The sequence below is a fragment of the Strix uralensis genome, chromosome 29, assembly GCF_047716275.1.
Source record: "Strix uralensis isolate ZFMK-TIS-50842 chromosome 29, bStrUra1, whole genome shotgun sequence".
Classification (NCBI taxonomy): domain Eukaryota; kingdom Metazoa; phylum Chordata; class Aves; order Strigiformes; family Strigidae; genus Strix; species Strix uralensis.
Genome location: NC_134000.1, coordinates 1,832,172 through 1,851,304, shown reverse-complemented (window position 1 = coordinate 1,851,304; position 19,133 = coordinate 1,832,172). Strand labels below are relative to the sequence as shown.

The 19,133-nt window shown below is 49.6% G+C and overlaps 1 protein-coding gene and 1 long non-coding RNA gene across 2 annotated transcripts in view; both read left to right on the top strand.

Annotated features, from left to right (window-relative positions):
• Positions 1-19,133, top strand: part of LOC141935867 (uncharacterized) — a 432,617-nt gene that overhangs the window by 148,188 nt on the left and 265,296 nt on the right. The gene's annotated exons all lie outside the window — the stretch shown is intronic.
• LOC141935860 (hydrocephalus-inducing protein homolog) overlaps positions 1-19,133 on the top strand; it is an 89,720-nt gene that overhangs the window by 29,717 nt on the left and 40,870 nt on the right. The window contains exons 7-14 of the mRNA XM_074852506.1: positions 4,701-4,819; positions 6,824-7,047; positions 11,349-11,416; positions 13,371-13,606; positions 14,432-14,532; positions 15,787-15,922; positions 16,383-16,547; positions 18,874-19,026. Coding sequence (XP_074708607.1) covers positions 4,701-4,819; positions 6,824-7,047; positions 11,349-11,416; positions 13,371-13,606; positions 14,432-14,532; positions 15,787-15,922; positions 16,383-16,547; positions 18,874-19,026 — 1,202 coding nt within the window. The remainder of the gene's footprint in view (positions 1-4,700; positions 4,820-6,823; positions 7,048-11,348; positions 11,417-13,370; positions 13,607-14,431; positions 14,533-15,786; positions 15,923-16,382; positions 16,548-18,873; positions 19,027-19,133) is intronic.

Below are 19,133 nucleotides of genomic sequence, written 5' to 3'. Positions count from 1 at the left end.
GGCCACTGTCCTGCTGTCAGAGAAGCTTTTGAGATCTCAGAGCAGAGAGGACTTTTTCCATGAGAGGAGGCAGTGCAGGACCCTGCTCTGGGCTGTGACCCCAGAAGACCTGGATCATTAGAAGGTCTATCCAGGGGTTTGCTCTGTCTCCCTCCTGCAGGACTTTCTGGGATGTAATGGTGGAATTATTGTCCGTTGATGGAGGTTGAGTTGAGGGTTGCTCATCGGTGGCTGGAAGCCCTCCTCACGCGCAGCGCTGTAGGTCAGCCATGGAGAAACATTTCCCACTGCACTCCAGGGGGAGCGAGCCAAAGCAAGTGGTTTTGGCTCTGGTGCCAGCCTTTGTCCGAGGCTCTGTCTGTGTACAGCTAGTAACGTCCATGACCGTATTTCCTTTTGAACTGTATTTGAATTTAGGTGGGTGATGATTGCTATCCTGTTTGTACTACATTGCCTCGATCTGCTACACGTGGAGCCTTCCACTCATCCCCCCAGAGTTGTCACCTGCTGGTTCTTCATGGCCAGGGACTGGAGCGTGCAGAGGGGACAGCGATATGCCAGCTAGGAAGCAACTGCTCTGTAGCCGTGCTCCCTTATCTCTTGGTTGTGATCTTTAAACACTAGAATGATTCCTGCTACAGATACCGAGTAAGGGAGAGATTAACTGCGTCAAAGCCCTACAGAGATGGCCAAAAAGAGGAAAAAGATAAGGTGGTTCAAGGCTAGACGTAAGGGTTTGGATTCAGAGATGCTGGTCCAGACTTCTTTAGTGGGTGATGCTAGGCAAAGTCCCTGCCCCTCTCAGGGCCTCTGTTTCCATGCATATAAAGCCATTGGTTTCACCAAAGTGGTGCGATGCCTGAATTCATTGGTTTGCTTTTACAGTGCTCTGGGATCCTCTGGTGGAAGGCAGTATAGGGCACAGAGAGCACATTTAGCTTGCTTATCCCTGCAGGTCCAAAGGGGAAGAAAAGAGTGATGCCAGTAGCCTGCAGCTGAAACCCAGCTGCGTCTCCCCTTGCCAGTGAAGCCCTGCAGTGGGTGCTCCTTCATCTTGATCTGCCTCCCCCAAGCAGCTCTGTGGTAGGAAAAGCCAGTTGGGGTTGTTGGTGGATTCTCCATCAGTTGTGGCAGAGACTTTGAGCCGGGAGGCTCTCGAGGGCTGCTGGCTTTCAGAAACCTCTTCTGAGCTTGTAAGCATGGAGTAAAACTACGTGCCGTGCCAGCGAACAGCGAGTGATAATCTGATCTGTGTGGGACCCCGCGGCTTGGGGTCAGCCCCTTGCTGAGCTGCTGCTGTTCCTCCCCGAGCGCTTTGCTGCCCCTGCGCTCACACGAGTCTCTGCAAATATTTTGCTCATTAAATTATCTGCTTGGTTTGTCTCTCCCCATGGCTGCAGGCTGCAGAGGCAGAAAGAGGACGAGATGGATCGTTGTCTGAGGGAGTGCAAGGGGGAGCCCGCTCTCCGAGAACGCCTTTCCCTTCTCTCCCGCCCCTTCCAGAACCAGCGGGCAAAGGCGCAAGGAGACTCCATGCTTTTCTCCGACGATGTGTTCACCCTTGAGCCGCTGGTAAGCGATAGCTGAGAACCTCCCTTCCTTCTCCTCCCTGGCTGTGGTCACTTGGCAGGTCCCTGCATCAGCTGGCTTGATGTGCCGAGAGAAAACACCAGGTTTCTAGTGAGGCTGCGAGTTTGTTGCAAAAAGCATTTCTGTGGGCTCCTGACAGAGCGAGAGGCTGCCTAAAGCTGAGCTCTGCTGCAAGGGCACTTCATAAGTGTCCTTACACTGTTGAGAGCTATCGGTAATTATGAGTAAGGGCACAGCTTACACGTAGCGTATGGGGATTAACAAAGGATATCAGAGCACTCTCAGTTCACATATTGACCTGAGAAATGAAATGGTCCTCTGTGGAAAGGAGGCCAAATTCAACCCAAGTTTGATCACAGACATACCAATCTCTTCACATAACCTGGATGGATACCACGGCTGAATCTCCCTTCCAGTGTCATCTGTGAGCCTGGACACAAGGCTGGCAGGTTTAAACGGACTTTTTGAGTTTCATTGCACATAGGTACAGAAATTTTTTTGCTTTTTCTGTTTATGCAAGCAAAACCCCATATCCTTCAATCAGCCAGAGCCCTGGTTCTGAGTATTTGGATGGTCTGAGATGAAGAATGCCCACTGTCCGAGCAATGCAAAATCCCTTTTCATCTTGGAGTAAATCCTAGGATAATCTCAACCTCTTCTTCCTTTTAAAATAGGTGAAACTATTTTTTTTTTTTTCAAGGAAGGGGATCATCTTCTCTTCTCAGTTACTCCTATATCCCATATAAGGCTGAGAGCCACCAATGTTGGCACAGCTGCAGTTTGTTGTTTGTTGTTGCAAATCTGCACCTCAGCTGGGGAACCAAGCTGTTCCCCATCCAGATGAGAGGCTACTGCAGAGCACTTTGGGTTTTGGTGGAAGGCACCATCTCCAGTGGGAGCCGTGGTCCACCCCACGGCTCTCTGTGGGTTCAGTTATTTATGGAAAGAGGCAGCTGTTGGCTTTGGCACTGCCTTTCTCCTAAGTGCCCTGAGCTGACAGGATGCACTTTGAGTGCCATTTTAGTACTTCTTTTGCCAGCTCTGCCTTTTGTTTCTTTGACTGCTTTGAGCAGTGATTTCCTTCCATTGCCTTCCCCCTCTGCAAAGCAAAGCAGGTGATTTGGCCAGCAGTTGGTGGTGCCCGGCTTTTCAAGATCAGCTTTTTCTTACTCAGACTGGCGGAGATCTAGCAGATTCTCATTATTTAGGGGCTGAGGGAGAAATAGGATCTGCATGTATTTACGGTTGGGCTCTTGCAGAGAGACCACTTGTGTAGCTGTGAGTCACGGTGTGCCATCCCCTCCCGTATCACCTTGCTTTATGCTGTAGCAAAGCCAGGGTACGACAGCTGGAGTGGTTGTGCTGTACCATCATACATCCACCATCTGTATTTTATGCCACCTGCCAGTTGCAGCCTGTCTGAGGCCAGAAGTGTTTCAGCCAGAAGTGTTGCAATACCATGTTCACAGCACTGCATAGTTTTACATCTGTCCTGGTTACCATCCGTGGTGGTTCTCCATGCTCTGACTCAACTGCCATCCTATAGAGAACACGTAGCCCAGGCAGACCGCTGGCTCCTGAGGTGCTACTGGAGTGTGAGCCAGTTTGGTTGCTTCGTTATAGCCCTAATTTAACAAAACGCCTCTACCAGATGCCAGTAAAGGTAGGAGACTTATAAAGTTTTTTTGCAGCTGCTTCCAAACTCCCATAAATTTTGTTGATAAGTGTTGCTTGTTCCCCGCTCTTCACTGATGCTCTAAATAAAGGCTACAGGGCTGTGGTTGAAAACAAGAAATGTGACGTTTGAAGATAAATGGTTTGCTGTCTCCTTCTGTTTCAGGAGGGAGATATCTGGCCAAATTCCTCAGCTGAAATTAATGTGATCTTTAGACCCCGAGAAGCCAGAGTCTATCAACAAACGGTCTACTGTGACATCTCAGGTACGGCTCCTTTCTCCTGCTTCTGTTGCCCACAGTGGAGGCGCAAGTAGTCTTGCAGCCCCCTCGGTTCTCGTGTAGTTGGTAGGAAGGGTCAGTGGTCAGCAGGGTGCTGGCATGTGCCCACTGTCCCTGCGGTTTCCAGGTGGTCTCCTGTCCAAGGCCAGCCCTCAGGATGTGTGGCTACAAGCCTGGATCACCGATCGCAGAACAGCCAAGGCAGTGAAGGGATAAGTTTTCATGCCGTGGGTTTGCCAGCATTTGCTCTGCTGCCAGGTGCCTGTAGAGGCCAAAGAGCTACAGTGGCCAGGATTCAGGCACTTGAGGCTGCTCCAGTGGGTCAGAGCATCCTTCAGACAAAGATCCCACACTGTCATCTTAGCAGGCTTACAGAAGAAAATGAGCATCTTAGAGTTTAGCTATAAGCCTTGCAGTCTCAGTTCCTTTGCATCAAGGGGTGTGTGTATTAGCAGTATGTTTATGGCTTCTCTGACCTCAGCAGTGAGGTTTTCCATAACTGTTCAGCGTGCTTCAGGTAAGGTGTCTTTACAAAGCTGAGCTCTCGGTATCATGGTGGGCATAGGTGAGTGCTTCTCTCTGGAGATCACAAAGCCCTGTCTTATTTAGGTGCCGCTGCAGGAGGGGAGCCCCAGAGCCCTGGGCACGGAGCTGTGTGTCAGGCACGGGCAGTGGCTGAGATGCTCCGCCTGCTCGAGGCAGCTCTCAGACGCGCATGCCGCCGTTAGCAGGGAGCTTCGCCTTGCCTGGGCTCGTACTTCTTGGCTCCTGTGCTCTTGTCTCCGATTGCGTCAGTATAGATGGTGTATTTTTATCTTCAGTTCTGTTTCACGAGCTTTGTGCCTTCACTGAATGGATTTCAGAGCTCATCCTAAGCACATGGGAAGAAATTCAGAGACTGTGTTTTAAACTCAGCATCGCTTTTTCAGGGTGCAAACTGATGGCTAAATGAGAAACCAGCCCGAGGGGTTGGTTAGAAATTAGAAGCCAGCCCCAAGGCATATCTCTTGAGGGCAGGGAAGAGTCCTGTATCTCCTCCTGGAGCACCTAGAGCTGGTCCCATCCAGCCCAGAGTCAGCGACTAGCACTGAGGCAGCCTGGACAGTCCAGGATAACAGAGGGAATTACTGTACTGAAGTGGAAATCTCTCCCCAGGCCGCGAGACCAGGCTGCCCCTGCGCATCAAAGGGGAAGGCATAGGGCCTCGGCTCCGCTTCAGCTTTGAGCAGCTGGACATCGGGAAGGTTTTTGTTGGATTAGAGCACAGCTATGAGGTGAGCAGTCGGGATTCTGAGGGGCTGGGGGGGATCCTGATGGCTCCCAGGGCAGCAGTGAGCCTCGTGGACCTGTGGGATTTCTGGCAACTCGGGTCGTTGTGAGCAGGGAGTATTTGACATACTAGTCAAATCTGGGGGCTTTCCCAGAATCTGGATACTTCTGATGGGATCTGAAAGGTGCATATGTTGCTTGTGAAGTCTTAATCCCTGCTTTTTGGCAACCTTCCTTGGAGATCAGCTGGGAGGCTTCATGTGAAAAAATACCCCCTTGACACATGAAAGCAACACTGGGACAAAAAGATAAATATTCAGAGGCTTTTGTTTCAGCCCTGGATGCAATGCACCTTTGCACCCGGGCTGTTAAAAAGCAGCTGGAACAAATTTACTGTGTTTGAACTCCAGTCCACTGCAGCCAGTTTTCGGTTAAGCGCGTGCTGCCGGTTCCTGGGAGTTGGAGGAAAGCTGTCCAGCCTCTGGCTCAGAGCTGTGTCCTGCAACGGAACTGGGAGTGCTTTCCCTTGCTGACCAGTCTCTCGCCACTCTTCAGATTTGCTGCATCTCTATGAAGAGCAAAGCATTTCTGGAAATGAAGCAAAGGAATTTTCTACATATTTGCCTCCCCCTGCCAATGGTGTCTTCTGCAAAAAAATAAGATAGGGCAACTGAAAGAGGTAGAAAATGAGGCAATACTTTCAAAAGCTTGACTGTGGCAGGGAAGGACACATTAAGGTGTTTTCTTACCAAAATATTGTGCTCTCTATGCATTTGTAATGGTGATACTTTATTGATTATCATTTTATTATTTTCATGACTTGAGAAAATGTGACTAAGTAGATGATACTGTTAGTGCTGTACTAAGCAGCTAGACTGGAGGTAAACCTCAGCTCAGCGTTGGATCCCTAAGTGCAATTTGTCACCGAGGGGTAAAAGACAAGAGAGGAGAGAGTAGTTTTCAGGTTACCCTTGCAGATCTTGAATACATGAATATTTTTAACAGCAGCTGCAAAATTAAAAAATAAGGGACATCTCTCTGCTTCTGTCTCAATTTTTCTACCAGGTTTTACAAGGACAAAAATTAGGGAAAAGAAATCCAAAGCAGATAGTTAAGTCCATGGAAATGGCAGGATATCACCCCGCAGCAATCAGAAACTTTACCGCTTTGCTTCGGGTGGGTTTGTTGGTGCCTGACAGCGTGCTGGTACTCGCAGCAGCTGTGGGCATTTCTCGCCCAACATGAGAAGAGCTGACTCTCAACAAGTGCTGCGGGATTGTGTCACTTGATCGAGGCAGTAGATCTCTCAAGTGTTCAACAAAATACGGCTTAGTTCTAAATTTGCAGTTTATTCTGGTAACGGTAAAGTCTTAGATGGTGGCTGTGAATATTTAGGAAAGAGAAATTCTTTGGAATAGATGGAGCTGCTGTGCACCACACGCTCATCCTTTCCTGACACGTCTGTTTGAGCAAAGACTAAGAAAGTATCCCATTAACGAAAAAATAAGAAAACTAAATTACATGCCATAGCAGAGTTGGGGAGTGCTTCTGAAGTTGGTTATAGTGCTGCCCTGAGGTGTCTTCTACATGCAGTAAACTTGTTGGCTGCAATGTGTTCTGCCCTCGGCAGGATCGGACTCGTCGGGAGCAGAATCAGTTGTGTGATGATTCACTAGTAATGCTGCAACTGCCCTTCCTTGCTCTTAGGGACAGGTCTGAATCGACTTGGTGATGCTGAGCAGCTCCTCTGCACTGCACGTCGAAGTGGGCTGCTCTGTGTCAGTGGCATAAACCCCGAGTGACTGTTTCTATGAAGCTGTCACTGCTTTGTATGAAAAACCCAAAGGCAGAACTTGTCCTGTTGCATTTTCTTTGGCTTCTGCCAAGCAGCAGCACACAGCATCTTCTGCTTTTTACAGACGTTAATTGCTTAATCAGAAGACAAATCATCCTTCTGTAAGAAAGGAAGATTCCTTATGTATTTCCATTTTGCTTTCTTGCTGCTGCAGGTGGTCCTGTTTAACAAAGGAGCCATCGATGCTGTCTTCAACTTGGTCCCTCCGGCTACAGCTCTGGGCTCCTGCTTCACCTTCCTCCCCCAGGAGGGCATCATTTTGCCGGACGGGCTGCAAGTCATCCGGATCTCCTTCAGTTCCACCATCCTGGGGGAGTTCACAGAAGAATTCAGGTTCAGTGTGAACAGATCCCCTGAGCCTGTGACCTTGACTATCAGGTGAGGAGGGTTATAGGAGCTTGGTGGGCACATCTGTAGCTGTCTCTGGGTAATCGTCTCCCACCTACCTCATTTTAGGATGAAACAGAGAAAAAAAGGTGTTGTCTAAGGTCTTAGCCTTGGCTCGGATCCCAGCATCCCCACGCTAAGAGCCAAGGCTTTTTAACCTGACTCCAGTTTGAACCTTGCAGTTGCAGCAGCAAATGAAGTATAATTGTCTGTGAGAGGAAATCATAGAATTGTAGAATAGTTTGTGTTGGAAGGGACCTTTAAAGGTCATCTAGTCCAACCCCTCTGCAATGCGCAGGGACGTCATCGACTCGATCAGGTTGTTCAGAGGTCCGTCCAACCTGACCTTGGATGTTTCCAGGGATGGGGCATCTACCTGTCTCACCACCCTCACTGTAAAACATTTTTTCCTTTCTATCTAGTCTGAATCTTCCCTCTTTAAGTTTAAAACCATTACCCCTTGTCTTATTATGACAGGTCCTACTAAAAATCCAGTTCAAATCTTTCTTATAAGCCCCCCTGAAGTACTGAAAGGCCACAGTAAGGTCTCCCCGGAGCCTTCTCTTCTCCAGGCTGAACAACCCCAACTCTCTCGGCCTGTTCTCACAGGAAAGGTGTTCCATCCCTCTGATCATTCTTGTGGCCTCCTCTGGACCCGCTCCAACAGGTCCATGTCTTTCGTGTGCTGAGGACCCCAGAGCTGGACACAGCACTGCAGGGGGGGGTCTCACCAGAGTGGAGTAGAGGGGCAGGATCAGCTCCCTCGACCTGCTGCCACCTGTGACCATGCCTCCTGTGCTCTCAATACCCAGTTTAACTTTCAAAGTCTTGGGTTCCTCTGGGAAGGAGCTTTGCCTTCATGGTTGAGGCGGGTGGCTCTGTGACTTTCCAGGATGCTGTTTGCACAGAATTTGGCAGCAGCAGGTTCTCACACGTCTCTGTGTGAGGGCCCCAGGGCTTTAAGTGACTACCCATGCTGGAAAACAGTTTGACTGGAGGTGGTACAGGAAAGGTGCGGAGATGCCTGCTGCCCAGTCCGGGTACCCAGGAGCTGGAGTGACTCCTTCCTACAGGTAGCTCATTCGCCCTTGGGCCACCGCAGACAGCGGGATGGCATCAGCTTTGGGCGGTAGATGGTCTGGGCCACTCCCCCTGAACACACAGCAAGGCCAGCAGGGCTTTGGGGATGGGCCAGCCTGGGTGACTGCAGCCAGAGGCAGTGTTTTTAAAACCCTCTGTTAATAATCCATCCCAAATGGGTACCAGCAGCCTCAGCATCACCTCTCATGCTCATGGGTTGGGACAAGCTGTCCTCTTGTGCAGCCAGCGCTGTGGTACCTCCTCTCTGCAGCCAGAGCAGTGCTGACGCGGGAGACGGGGAGCTCTGTGGCAGGTGCTGTCACACGGACTCGGGCATCATCCCGTGGGCTGGTGCCACGGCAAAAGATAATAATCCTCACCAAGCAAAGGGGAGAAGGGGGAAAAAAAGCTGATGACAGGAGAGGCAAAGCTCACTTCTCAGGACCGCAGCAGCATGCAAACTTGTCCCAGCTGGTCTTTAACGACGGGCTGGTGGGATGACGTGGTGTAGGCAGGAAGGCTGGTGCTGGGTGCTCTGGAGCTGTGGGGCTGCCTGTGCCTCCTCAGCAACCAGCTTCCTGGGCTGCTGCTGCTGGGAGGCACTAGACAAAAGCAGTAAAGCAATGGGAGGAATCTGTGGTCGACTTTACCAATAAGGTGAGGGAAATGGATAAAAAAGAACAAAAAGGATATTACTTTGCAAGAGAAGAGTGGTGAGTAGGTCTGTTGACCTCAGTAGAGAAACAATTACGTTGGCTTTGTGTTTGGAGGGAAAGTGCTGCTTTTTTTGGAAATCAAGAGGGAACATTTCACAATCATCTGTCCCTCCCCCAAATCGGTCACGGGGTGTTATTGCATGAGCAGCTTTCTCCTTGAGCAAGGGCAGGTTTTGCTGGTAAGGCTGCACTTATCACAGGTAGAATACAGTACTGCTTGGACAGTGCCCACTGCCTCTGCCCCGCAGTGGCCTTGCTCCTGGGGAAGGAAGGAAGGAGCTGTCGGAGGGATGGTTGTGTTTTGGCTTCCCCACAGCCAAATGAAGTGGTCCTTTTTTCCCCAGTGATGCCCTGGCTCCCAGTGCCCAGCATGCCCTCCCCTTCTCTGTGGCCACTCTCTGCCCTGTTTGGCCAGCACCCCCTGGGCTCAGTGCAGACCTTCTGTCTCAGTGAAAGAGGATTGCTGGTCCTTTTTTATTTATTTCTTCCCCATCCTCATACTCCTCCTCCCTGGATGGTGGCTTCTGTGCAGCCCATCTGATGGCACCCCAGCACACCTGCCCACTCCCATGCAGCTGTCCCTCAGCAGCAATTCCCATTGCAGTCCTCTCCTCCCTGAGATGGCATCTGCCTCCTTGAGCTCTGTCTTGCCTTTTTCAAGGATCCCTCTCCAGCCCTTCTGTCATTCTCCAGCCCCACAGCTCAAGCTGTTTGTTTTCAAATGCCCTTGAGATGTCCACCCACCAGCTCCAGCTGAGCCTCCCTCTTCGGAAGCTTTTGTGCACTGGATTTTGTCCTCCATGGAGAAAAGCTTCTGGCTCTTTTGAACGGAGGCGAGCTGGCTGGTGGGACACTGGGCTGTAAAGGAAGGAACGGGGATGAGAGTTCAAGCAGTTCCTCTCCCGCCTTGTGTTATCCTTCCTACTTTGCCAGGACCCTGATCTCCCTTCACGCATGCATTACTTAATGCTACTGTAAAACACAGTTGTTGCCAAAACCACTGCCTTTTCCCTCATTCTCTTGCAAGCTGTACTGTTATCAGCTCTGGGTTGGCTCCTTGCCTGAGCCTTCTGGGCAGTCATTCCAGTTTAACTTCCTAGAGCACAGATTCGGTGCACTCAGCAGAAATGGCAGTCATTTCCCCACTTGCCTGGCAAGGCTCATCCTTGGCAGTTTCCTGGTGTCATCCCCAGTCGTGGCTGGTTTGGAGGTAGTTTTCCATCGTCTCCTGGCAAATGCTGTGACAGAAAGCGTGTCTGCTCCCTTTGCTCTGTCTAGAGTAAGCTGTTAGGGCTTGGGAGGTCAAGTCTGGTTATGTGAGGTACCTGAAGAAGGAACTTCACCATCAGCAGGGATTTGGTACCTGGCGCATTCTTAGGAGCTGATTCAGCTGCAAGAATCGAGAAGTAGTGTTGGATGGAAACTCCTGAAAGTCAGTTTTTGAGTGCTCTTTGACTGTGCAGTCAGAAGGTGCCAAGACCATAGGTGACTATTATTACTTGGAAACCAACCTTACGAGGTGCTGGATGCTTGTTTCTTTGGTGTTTGGAAAGGGATGCTGGAAATGGGACAGCACGGATGGACGCAGGTCCCTCCTGCGGGATGCTGGGGTCTGTTCATGTGCAGAACATGTGGATAATGACAGTGTCAGTCCTGTGAATAAAATGAGAAGGCACTATTCACTGTGGCCCTTGATTTTTAACTGAGGCAGAGCTGACATTGATTGTCATCAACCATGAAGTCAATTAATGAATGTTGTGCAGCTTCAAGTACTGATTTCAGTGGATGTGAGTGAGTTTTGGAGTTTGGAGCCTGTCTGCTGAGTTTAAGGATGGGCGAGGTGGTGTGGTGGGTTCGGGACACCCGTGTTCGGCGGTTTAAGACTGTTGCTCTTGGATGTGTCAGCTGGTGCACTGGTGACAAGCTGATACTTCCCTCCAAGATTCAACTGTCCGCTGTGTAGAACTGTTGCTGCTCTTCTCAATGGATGTTTGGGACTCCCCTGGATTCATGCCTCAAAGTCCTGCATGTGTAATGATTGTGTGGATCAGGTCTTCTGAGAAAGGTGTTCATATACGCCATGGAAACACCAGTTCCAGCTAAGAAATACCAAAGCAGGGAACCTGTGGCTGGGAAGGCTAGTTACAATGAGTCCCCTTTTGTGTGGACACCTCTGTCCATCACATTACGGGTGGGGAAACCGAGGCACAGAGCCATCCCTTGTTCAGGGACCTTCATGGGGCCAGCAGCAGCGTGGGGGCACACCCTGCCGTGGTGCCCTGAGCCTCAGCAGCAGCTGTTGGCTGCTGACCACTTTGCTTTGGCTGCCTGCTGTCCACATGGGTGCTGTGCTAAGCACAGGGGTGACAGGTTGATTTGAAACCCACCGTGGTTCCGAGAGCAGCTTTTACCCACCCGAGCGGTAAGGAAAGCTGAACGCTTTGCCATTCTCTCTAACTGAGCCAACGCCTCCTCTGCCCGTCTTTGTCCTTGCAGGGGCTGTGTCATTGGACCGACTTTTCATTTCGACGTCCCTGCCCTCCACTTCGGAGATGTCTCCTTTGGTGAGTGTGCCCTGGGCTTGGGCCGTGGGTTGAGAGCTCTGTGAATTACCAAAATGGACCACTTTAAAATAAGATCATCTGTCACTTGTGTTCCTCCATAGCAGCCTTCAGGGTGTTAAAGCCAGGGCTGCTGGTTGCTTAGGCGGTCTTGTGCCATCGTGAGATCAAATAGGACCAAAGGAATAGAAAGTCAGTATTTTCTGGTGTCCTCGTAGTCTGTTCAGCCCCAATCTCCCAATCCTTGGCAGCAGAGTGACTGTGAAATTCCTTGTCCCAGAAGGGCCCAGGGGACGGGACTGCAGCAGAAGGGAGTTTAAGCCACATACTGGCCTGTAGCTGCTCTGGGTAAATGTTCCTGTTGCAAGGCAAGGATACCATTTACCTGCCTGACCTTTAGTGCGAGATGTTAATTAACGCTGTGAGGGCCCGTCGTCGTCACCCACCAGGTAACATGCCCAAGCAGTAGCTCTGAATCAGGCACTGATGTCCTCGGACCATGGGCTCCTCCTTCCCCACCACAAGCCCAGCTCTGCTGACAGAGCCAGGGGCTGACCATCCAGAGCGTCTCCATTGAAATGCAGATTCTGGTTCTCCATCTCAGTCTCACAAAAGGCTTTTTACTGAGATGATCTGCAGTTTAAAGGTGAAATCAATTGTGGATTGGTTGAAGGGCCATTATCATTCTGTGCCCAGGATGCCTCTGTGTTTTCAAGCTGTTCATGGACTTTTTAAGAAGACTCATTACCTTTCCTGAGCTGCTTCTCCCCTCCCTCCATCACCACTCTGCCACTTCTTTGTTTTCTTTTGAATAAAACAACAAGAAACACACCAGGCAGAAATGTGGTTATGTAATAGGAGATTCATCCTCCCTAATCTTATTTCATTAATAAGGCCTTTTCAGCTGAAGGCAGCTATTGTATTTTTGCTTCTTTTAACTGTGCTGCTGACTGTTGACCTGCATCTAGCGACTTTGGTCTCGTTTGGGACTGTGAAGTCTGTGTTTGTCCTTTTTGTGCCCCTCCTGCCTCCCTGCTGGAGTAACTGCTGGAGGTGGGCAGTGGTCACTGTTGTTGGACATGGAGAAACTCCCTGCTGTGGCTGCAGTTGGTTTTCCTCCCCGTCTGTATTCAAAGGACGCTTGGTAAGCAGGCCACGGGAGATGTCTCCTTCTCACAGAGCTGGCCAGCCAAGCCAGATGTCCACGCCAGAGCAGGTCTCTGCAGAACACCCCACCAGGTGTGGTTGTGTCGCTGGTTTTCCATGAGGGAAGGCGAGTATCACAGCTAAAGTGATGTCGACCTTTGCGGGCCAGTGTGCAGTGTGGAAGCCATGTCCCATTCGTTAGGGAAGGTGGAACATGGCTCCTGCTGATTTCTGAGCAAGCATCAGGTTTGCCTCCAGTGCGGTGGGCTGGGAGTTGGCATGTGCTCAGTCTGGTAGCCCCAGACAGGAGATGCCTTAAGGATCCTGCCTAGAGAAACTGCGTTAGAGTGCTTTGCATCATGCTGTCGTTCCCAATTTCATCCTTCCTTTCTTTTACTGTAGCTTCTCCTCGATGACTTTATATACTGAAAACTGTAGGAGTGTTCGCAGAGTTCACAGGGCATTTTACGGGTTGAATTTTCAGAATAAATGGTCTGTCTGGATGGACACTCGTAAGTGAGAACTAATTGGTGCTGGTTTGGGGGCAGGTGAGAGAGCTCCTCACAGTTAGAGAGAGAGAAACTTGTGGTGTTCAGCATCGCTAAGAGTGGGCATTTCCAAGGCAGCAATCTCTGTCATCAGCCTAAAAGGGAACTTAAGTGACAATTAATTCCTTGCGTAGCTTCTCAGTTAGCTGCACTTCAGATTGAAAAGAGCTAAACTCCAAACCCAGTTTTATCATAACAGGCTATTTACACCAGGAATCACAGGACAGTTGATGCATAAATTCATATTTGTGTCATTTTCCCAGGCTTTCCTCACACCTTGTCGTGTCGCCTCACTAACACCTCCTTGGTGCCCCTGACCTTCAACCTTCGCATTCCTGGGGACGGCTTGGGAGAGCCCAGTGTCAGCAGTTCTGTTCAGATGTCAGACAACACTCGCCTGCTCCGGAGAAAGGGAGCCCAACCTCGCCTCAGGCCAACCGAATTTACCATAAAGCCCCGCAGAGGGACCATCCACCCCCTGGGATTCCTGGATATCCAGGTATGGGAAGAGTCCGGCCATACGTGCTCGGCGGGTGGAGCTGGAGCTTCTCTGAGGGATGAGAGGGCTTTAGCACTGCTAGCTTTGAGCATAACGCGAGTAAGATACCTGCACTAGTGTTAGGCTTCTGTTAGCTGCATTACTGCGGGGCTTTTCTGAAGGACCGCTGCTTTGTTTCCAAAATCGTAAGCTGAAGATCATGTACCATATGGTCAAGTACAGAAGCCATTCATATGGTTTTGAGAGCTGCTTTGAGCAGTTTCTTTGATTTAAAGTGGGCAGAGGAAGGATGAGGACAGAAGGTGGCTGTTAAAAAGAGAGATGTCATTGTATAAAGCAGGTTGCTTTTCTTCCTGGTCTTATTTCTCCTCTCCTGATAAGCAGAATGAGTTGTATTCACTGCGGTGATCTCCAGTGGGGACTGGAAAAGCTCTGGCAGCCATGAACTGCACAGCACCTGCTGGGCTGCATTTTGCCCTCAGCTTCTCAACGTAAAGCTGAATGTTGAAGTCAACAGATTGCCTCTGGATTTATGCTGTTGTAGTTGAGATTAAAAATTAGTCCCTTAATTTTAATACAGTGGTGAGTAGAGCATTAATCTAATCGTGCTTACGTATGCCCTGGTAAGTGCAAGGTGTATTTAACAAAGCAGATTTGTCAGAAGACTTTTGTTACTCCCAGCAACTGTGCTCTGTACATGGACCAGCAGAAGAGTTAGGGCAAAATCCTCCCTTTCCTGCCCATGGAACAAGAACCGGAGGACAGCACACGTGGACGATGGCTTTTGGGAGTGATGAAGTGTTCGATGCTCTTCTCTTCCACCAGGTCACCCTGTGTTCCAACACTGTGAAGAGCTACGAGCTGGCACTGGTGGTGGACGTGTGCGGTGTTGGCAAGGCGGTGTCGGCGCTGCTCCTCACAGCCAGGTATCGGCGCTTCCCTTGCAGCTCGTCGTCTCTCCTCGTGCATCCAGCACCACGCTGCCTTGCACGTGGTTTGCTGGCTGCATCTCCAAATGACAAGTGTTGCTTAATGAGCTAGTTCTGCCCAGCTAGATGTGAGATCGGCAGTGTTCTGAAAGCAGCACCTGTGCTCCACGGACAGGCATGGCCCTGAGCCTTTTTCTAAGGGGAACAGTAATTATATTCATTATGGGCATGTTTTTTGGTGCTTGAGGTGTAATAAATTTCCAAAGGGCCATCTTTTCTCCTTCCTGCAAGTGGTGGACTTGTGCTGGGTTGCAGCCAAACTACAGCATTCATTTGGGCCGCAGTGAGCAGCCTGCTGAGAGCTGGTGTCTGGGTCAGTTAACGAAGGTGCATGAGAATGGGAAAGGGGCTTATGGCAGGACTGGTGAGGGAGAGCTCAAAGCACGATCGTATGAAGGGGAAGATAGTCCTTGATGTGGAAGGTGAGCTCAGGTTTCTCTGCTTCCCTCTGGTTCTTTTGAGCGTTAATGTTCTCAGACTGAAGCCAAAAGTTGTTCTTGCTGCAGCCAGGTTCAATGCTGTTGTGCTGCAGTGGGTGTCGGTTTAATTCCAAGAGGGATGAGTTCACTGTGCTGTTCCCTCTCCCAGGCAGAGTCATCCAGTCAGTGCCTGGGCTGCAGTTTTGTAAAACAAGTGCAAATGGGGACAGACAGTGCATGGAGCCGTGGGGGTGCAGGAACTGGGAGAGGGTGATCCCCCACTGCCTAAGGCAGGGGGTGGCTTGTGCCCTCCATCGCTGGGGCAAAGGGCTGAGTTCTCAGGCAAGGCAACAGCGGTGTGGGAGAGGAGGGAGTCGTTTTCACTGAGACACAGGAGTCTTGTGCTCTTTGAGCCTTGGTGAGCACTGGTCCTTGGTGGGAAGGCTCCCCCAGAGCTCACGCCTTGCTGAGACTGTTGGGAGGGTCCTTGCAAGCCTCCTGGGGCAAAGAGCGGGCAGAGCTGATCAGGCAGCTCTGGGACAGGGCACCGTGCGCTGCCTGGGCACTTGGTAGCCTCTGCGAGGCTGAGTCCCAGGGCTTTGCCCCAACCAGGTGGTTGAGTCAGAAGAAGTTAAAGGCGATTTATCGCTGTAGGGGTATTAAGTGTCTATTTGACAAATGTGTTATGCTCTATTTCACACTACTTGGGGAGTAAACGACCTCTACATTCTCTCGGTATCTCTAATTCCCTTTTGGTCATCTCTTTGCCTAGATGCGTGGTTCCTCCGCTGCGAGTGCTCAACCCCGTCGTGATGTTTGGACGGTGCTTTCTAAAATTCCCTTGTCAGCAGACGCTGACCCTTGTGAACGACAGCGATCTTCCAGGCTGCTACAGGGTTCTCCCTCAGGTTTGGCATTGCATCCGCCTCCTGCCCTCAGATGTTATCAAGGGGTTTATCAGGGAAAAAAAGGGTTTTGGATAAGACCTTGCTGGTTTATATTCAAACCTAAAGGTTGCTGAGAAGAGGAAGCTACCTGAATATGAACTTCAGGAAGCAGTTTAAACTCTTTAGGAAGCAGTTTATATTCTCGTCTTTGGGGTGCTTTCATGCAGGAGAACGTAGAGGGTTGTGAAAAGCTGCTGCAAGGAGGCTGCCAGCACAGGAGTGGGTGTTTGTGGGTGCAGCAGCTTTTGGACCTCCTGAGGACGCTAAGCCCACACAAGTCTTGCATCTTGCTTTGTACCTTTTTGCTTTCTCCTGGGGATTTTTGAAAATGTGTGTGAATTGCCATTGTGTAGATGTTGAGGAGTTCAAAGTTTCCTCAAAGGTCACTCCTGTGTGTTGCGTTTGACTCTGTCCCTTACAGGAACACAAGGAGGACGCTGCTGTGTGGTACTCCAGCCCCGTGCCGTGGGGGATTGTCCAGCCTCGCGGCTCAGTGGAGGTCCCATTGACCCTGGAGGCCCAGGTGACGGGAGAGCAGGACACTGTTGCTCATGTTGCAGTGTTTGGGAGTGAAGGATCCCCTCTGGTGAGTTCCAGGGGACGTGGGCCTTTGTGCGACTCATCTTGGTGGGGTGTGAAGCGTAAGGCAGGGTTGCTAATTCCGGGGATCCTTCCCGGGAAAGCAAGAACTTGTAATATATGCTGGTGTGGACAAGGAAAGAAGGGGTTTGTGGCATACGCAACAGCTAATGCCTGTGAAACAAAGAGCTTCACAGTCAGAACTGAGTATAACTGCTCAGCAGGGATTCTTTATTCACAGCGCTGGGCAGGCTGGGGATCGCTCCACCATGAGTGCCACACTTACTAACAAAACTCTCTGACTAACACACACAAAAAGCATACCTATGCATCAGGTTTCCTAGAAAAGACAGTCTTATGCTAATGGGTTCTCAGAATTCATTTACATAGTCTGAGCGTGCGTAGTAAAAATAGAGTGAGGGTCTTCTCCCCGCCTTGGTGGTCCACATCGTCTTCCTCACACTGTCTGCTAGCTGAACTTTAGGTTTCTCATGTCCATACATGGTCATGGAGTGACCTCATCCCTCCTTCGGCTCCTGTTTGTTTCGAGGGGGTTGGTTTAAACCGGCTTCCAGTCGCTTTTCTTGACGCTGGCGTCTTCTCAGGCGCTTGTCTTGCATTTTTAGCTCCCTGTTATCAGGGATGTACTCAGGGAGTTTGCCAGAGTGTCCAAGGCCTGTTTTATCTCCACTAGGCAAGGAGTTACAGGTTTCAAGATGTTTTACAAGTGGGTAAGATGTCAGAGGGTAGGTAGGAAAAGAGTATAAATGAAATTATATACATTGCAGTAAAATACAGGAAAAATAAAAGCTAGTGAAACACAAGTGATGGTTAACGTTAAAACTAAACGTCCTACTTTACTGGTTTCTATACATCAACAAGGTCAGGAGGTCTTGTAATTTCAAGTATACTTGCAGCCACTTCCCTTCACCTAGAGAAGAGGAAGGATGTATCATCCCAGGTGGTAATCTAAGTGTCTGACACAGCATTTAATTACGGTAGGTCAGACGGGATAAGAAGGCCAGTCTGAAGCCCAGAACAACCCCTGGGTCTCGTACTCTGCTGTGCTATTAGATGAACAGCACTGGTGCTTCGTTAGGCCTTTTGTTCAGGAGCACGCAGGGACATCCCTGAATCCTGCTAAAGCAAGCGCTGTGTGAGAGGCCATGCTGAAAGTCAGGCCCATCACGTCTGAGAAACATCCATCATATCTCTTTGCCAAGAGCCCCAGCCAAAGACTCATGAGTCTCCACACCACTTGCACCTGGAGCACAGAGACTTTTTTTTCTACTAAGTTTGGAAATGGATGAGGCAAAGCATTCCTGGACTAAAGCCTCCTGAAAGATGATGTTCACATTCAGGCATACACAACAGCAGCAATGACAACAAAATGTAGGTGAGAGAATGTTGTCTGTAGTGTCCTGGCTTCATCTAGCTGAAATCGAGAACAGATATAGTTAATTAAACTTTAATTTAAAATGATATCAACTTTTGAAACAGCTGTTTTAAAACGCCTTCTCATCTCTCTGAGCATGAAAGAGGATGTCAGAGGATTCCTGGGAACCTTAAGCTTTCTGTAACAGAAAGAAAGGCTGACATTTTGAAAGTGGTTACAGGGATTTAAACTTTTAATAAAACAAGTGGAAATGATGCTGCTAAATCTCCTGAATGCCTCCTGAATGTTTTTAATGATGTGAGAAGGTGGTTTAGCCAAGGGATCCACATTCCTCCTGCAATAGTCTGTGCCAGTTCTGCAAGAACAGAACTTTTGGGTCTCAGACTGTCAAAAGAAAAAAATACTGCTTGAATGATGTAATTAATAATTAATGCCCATTATCCATATAATACCAGGAATACACGTATGTGCAAATCAGAGGCCACTAACTTGCGTGATCTCTACTCTAAAGGGCCTGCTTTGCTTCTGACTTGTGCTGGCTTTCACAGGTGTAGCTTTGGGACTAAAGTCCCTGTCCAAGTGTGCTGTGCAGCAGCAGAAGTCAGGGAGGGTGGTCTGGGGCAAGACTGAGCAGTAAAAGGAGTGGGAGCAGGCACAAGGTAGAGGAGGGAGAGTTAACAGTGTGGAGGAGGTGTGAAAAAGCAAGCACGGGAAACAGGGTTTCTTTATCCCCTGATAACGGGAGCTTGTGGCTTTCAGATGGGATCAGTCCAGGTCCCACACTTGCTCCAGGCCTTCTGTTTCGGTTTTACAACACTGAAAAAACTTCAAACAGCCATAATTATCCCCCAGTCTAGGAGTACCCTTAGAGCTGTCTAATCATTTTAAACTTTCTCTGTTGTTTTTTTTGATCTTTCCTACCCGCTTTCTGGAGCAGAAAATCCATTTAGTGAGCACTGGAGAAGGACCAGTTGTCTACGTGCATCCAAGTAAGATAAATTTTGGCAGTATCCAAGTTATACAAGATGCTTCCCGAACTCTCCACCTCTCCAATCAGAGTGTCATCCCTGCATCCTTCAGGGCAAAGATGGTAAGTATCTGTGGGGCTATTTTCTAACAAAAATGACTGACAAGCAACCTGTGACTTGATTTTTATATGCAACATTTGCATATCACTATATGATTGAGAAAGCAACG